The 3601-nt window shown below is 39.7% G+C and overlaps 1 protein-coding gene across 1 annotated transcript; it reads left to right on the plus strand.

Moving 5' to 3' along the window:
* Positions 1 to 298: 298 nt before the first annotated feature.
* Positions 299 to 3306, plus strand: LOC146526126 (uncharacterized). Its single transcript, XM_085173322.1, has one exon. It carries the CDS (start codon positions 1020 to 1022, stop codon positions 2952 to 2954), a length of 1935 nt encoding a protein of 644 aa, XP_085029448.1. The 5' UTR covers positions 299 to 1019; the 3' UTR covers positions 2955 to 3306.
* The last annotated feature ends 295 nt before the right edge of the window (positions 3307 to 3601 follow it).

The raw sequence follows: 3601 nt of genomic DNA on the forward strand, positions 1-3601 counted from the left end.
ATATAATGCAGTGGGTACTCCACCAGCTAACATGTCAGTTAATTTGACACATAACACCAGTTAGTTCTTCCTTTTGGTGAAAGCTGGGCTCTTCAGTTCAGCATGGTACAGCTCCAAAGATTCTGCAACATCAAACCTTCTGTCTGCTAATGTTACATCACCTGGGCTGAGGCAGTCCAGGTAATTTCAACAGTTTCTTTTTTTGTTTTTAAAGTTTAGATATAAACAAAAAAAGAAAAGTAACATTTGTCACTCTCTATCTTCACAATGGATTCATTTTCATCTCATAAATGTTAGCAACAGTTCTAGAAAAGGAGACAGGTTTGTTCCAGTGTGCAGAAATGTTATTATAAATGTTCAAACTACTGCACTGTAAAATCGAATTAGTTCCCAGAACTCAAAAAACTATGCAAACTCGTTACCTCCAAAAAATTGAGTAAAGTTTACTTAAGATGACTGTTAGGACAACTTATTCATTGCAAGTATGCAGTACTAAGAATAACTTGATGTTCCTGAAGGTGCATTATGAATTGTTTACCCACTGACAAACTGACAAAGACTACTAAATTAAAAAACAATTTGTGGTAACCTGATTATGATTTAAAAAGAATGATTAACAACACTTCTTGTAATGGTGTTGAAATCAGCCCAGTGTTTATTTTCAAATGCAAAAAAACTGCCACCATCTGTTGGCAACTATGACACGTTTAGAATCTTATGACCACTTTGTCCTTTGATCCTTTGATTCTAAAGAACCCTCAAACAGGGGTGAGACACAACCACTTTTAGTCCGTTATTCGCAGCATTTATGTTCGTAGCGTTCAAACATTCGCCAGAGAAATCTTTTAAAACATTTGGATCTTTTTGAGAGTGACAGTTTACAGATTCAAACATGTCTCAGAGAAAAAAAAATAAAGAAATCCTTGAAGAGAACGAACACCTGAAAATAAACCAGAGAGACTTGCAGTGCCAACTCCAAGACATGGAGGAGAAATACAGAGCGCTGCAGGTAAAGCTTGATGAAAGACCGCACACAAAGGAAGACTTTCTTCAAGAAAAAAAGGCTACAGGAGATAAAACAGAAGGAAATGGATTTCAAGCTTCAGGACATGGAGAAACACAACAAAGGCTTGCAAATCAAGCTTAATGAAGCTCTGCACAAAAATAAAGAGCTCCTCCAAGAAAAAGATCAACAGGACATGAAGCAGTGCAAACTCCAAGGCATGGAGGAAAAATACAAAGCGCTTCAGGTAAAGCTTGATAAAACACTGAACAAAAATAAGGAGTTGCTTCAAGAACAAAAGCAACAAGAAATTAAACAGAAACAGATGGACTGCAAGCTTGAAGACGTGCAGGAAAAATACACAGAGCTGAAAATAAAGCTTGATAAAGCACTGCAGAGAAATAAAGATTTCCTTCAAGAGAAAGAACAGCAAGACATGAAACAGAAACATCTGGATTGCAAGCTTCAGAACATCGAGAAACACAACGAAGGCTTGCAAGTAATGCTTGATGAAGCTCTGCAAAAGAATAAAGAAATCCTTGAAGAGAAAGAAAAACTGGACATTAACCAGAGAGACATGCAGTGCCAACTCCAAGACATGGAGGAGAAATACAGAGCGCTGCAGGCAAAGCCTGATGAAAGACGGCACACAAATGAAGACTTTCTTCAAGAAAAAAGGCTACAGGAGATAAAACAGAAGGAAATGGATTTCAAGCTTCAGGACATGGAGAAACACAACAAAGGCTTGCAAATCAAGCTTAATGAAGCTCTGCAAAAAATTAAAGAGCTCCTCCATGAAAAAGATCAACAGGACATGAAGCAGCGCAAACTCCAAGGCATGGAGGAAAAATACAAAGCGCTTCAGGTAAAGCTTGATAAAACACTGAACAAAAATAAGGAGTTGCTTCAAGAACAAAAGCAACAAGAAATTAAACAGAAACAAATGGACTGCAAGCTTGAAGACATGCAGGAAAAATACACAGAGCTGAAAATAAAGCTTGATAAAGCACTGCAGAGAAATAAAGATTTCCTTCAAGAGAAAGAACAGCAAGACATGAAACAGAAACATCTGGATTGCAAGCTTCAGAACATCGAGAAACACAACGAAGGCTTGCAAGTAATGCTTGATGAAGCTCTGCAAAAGAATAAAGAAATCCTTGAAGAAAAAGAAAAACTGGACATTAACCAGAGAGACATGCAAGGTGTGCAGGAACAACACCGAGCGCTGCAGGTAAAGCTTGATGAAACACTGCACAAATATCAAGAGCTGCTTCAAGACCAAGAACAACAGGAAATAAAGCAGAAAGAAGACAAAGAAATTCTCCAGGACTTTGAGAGGAAAAACCAAAACCTGCAAGAACTTTATAACAAACTGAACTACAAAACAACTGAACTGGAAGAAGAAAAGGAAAAGCTGCAAAACCAATGCTCAGAGATGCAGAGTAAGCTCAATGACATGCTGAGCAAAAACACAGAACTCGAGGAACTTTCAGACAACTTGAAGTGCAAAAACACTGAGATGCAGGTGCTAAAGCAACACCTGGAGAAAACAAACGAAGACCTGCAGTGTACACTTCAAGAAATCGAGAGGAGCAGTCAGCAGTTGGAAGACACGCACAACAAATTCCAACAGAGTTATACAGAGCTGCACGAGGGAAAGCTAACGCAGGAGGCAACATCTAAAGAAATGAAAGAAAGGCTTGAAGACAAACAAGCCAAATTAGAAGAAGTGGAGAAAACATGCGAGAGACTTGAGAAGGAGAATGCAGAGACAATCGATCAGCTGAGAACCCTCATCCTAGAGAAAAAAGTGCTCGTGGAAAAGCTGATGGAAAAGAAGAAAAAAAGATTCCGCTTCTTCTGGAGGAAGAACACTCCTGCTTTTTCTTCTTTTTCTACTTTTTCTACTGCTGATGTCACCCTGTCTTCCTCCACCTCTGTCCCATCTTAATTTTCACCTCTCCTCTCCCTTTCTCTCCTGACACCTCTCCCTCCCCTGTCTCCCTTTACCTCCTAACACCTGTCCCATCTCCCCCCCCCCCCTCTCTTTTCACCCTCACCCCCCAACCAGTCCCGACAGTTGACTGCCCCCTCTAGAGCCTGGTTCTGTCATAGGTTTCTTCCTTTATAGGGAGTTTTTCCTATCCACTGTCGCACCTAGTGCTTGCTCAGAGGGGATTGTTGGGGTTTTCTCTCCTCTATCTCTTTCCTTCTTTCTATCCCTTTCCTTTCCCTTCTTCTTTACACCTCCCCCCCCCCCCCCCCACACACACACACACACACACACACACACACCTTTCTATTTCCCAAATTAATAATAAACACAATTGGCAAAATTTTAAAAAGTCAGATCAGTGTCTTCATTCAAGAATGAATTGTCTTTTTCACGGGGTCATGTGTATTTTGTGTTTTCCTCGGGCTGCTGATCCTTGCAGTCGTTGAGCCCAGGAGTCCAGATTTTTAGTGTTTTAATCACATTTAGTGTTACAGTTTAGATCACAACAATAGGATATCCACAATTTAGGATTCAGGCATTTGTTTTTTTCAATATTGTAATCATTCTATGATTGCAGGTGTTTAGAGTTAATTCGTTGATTC

This window comes from Neolamprologus multifasciatus, chromosome 1, assembly GCF_963576455.1.
Source record: "Neolamprologus multifasciatus chromosome 1, fNeoMul1.2, whole genome shotgun sequence".
NCBI classification, from domain to species: Eukaryota; Metazoa; Chordata; class Actinopteri; order Cichliformes; family Cichlidae; genus Neolamprologus; species Neolamprologus multifasciatus.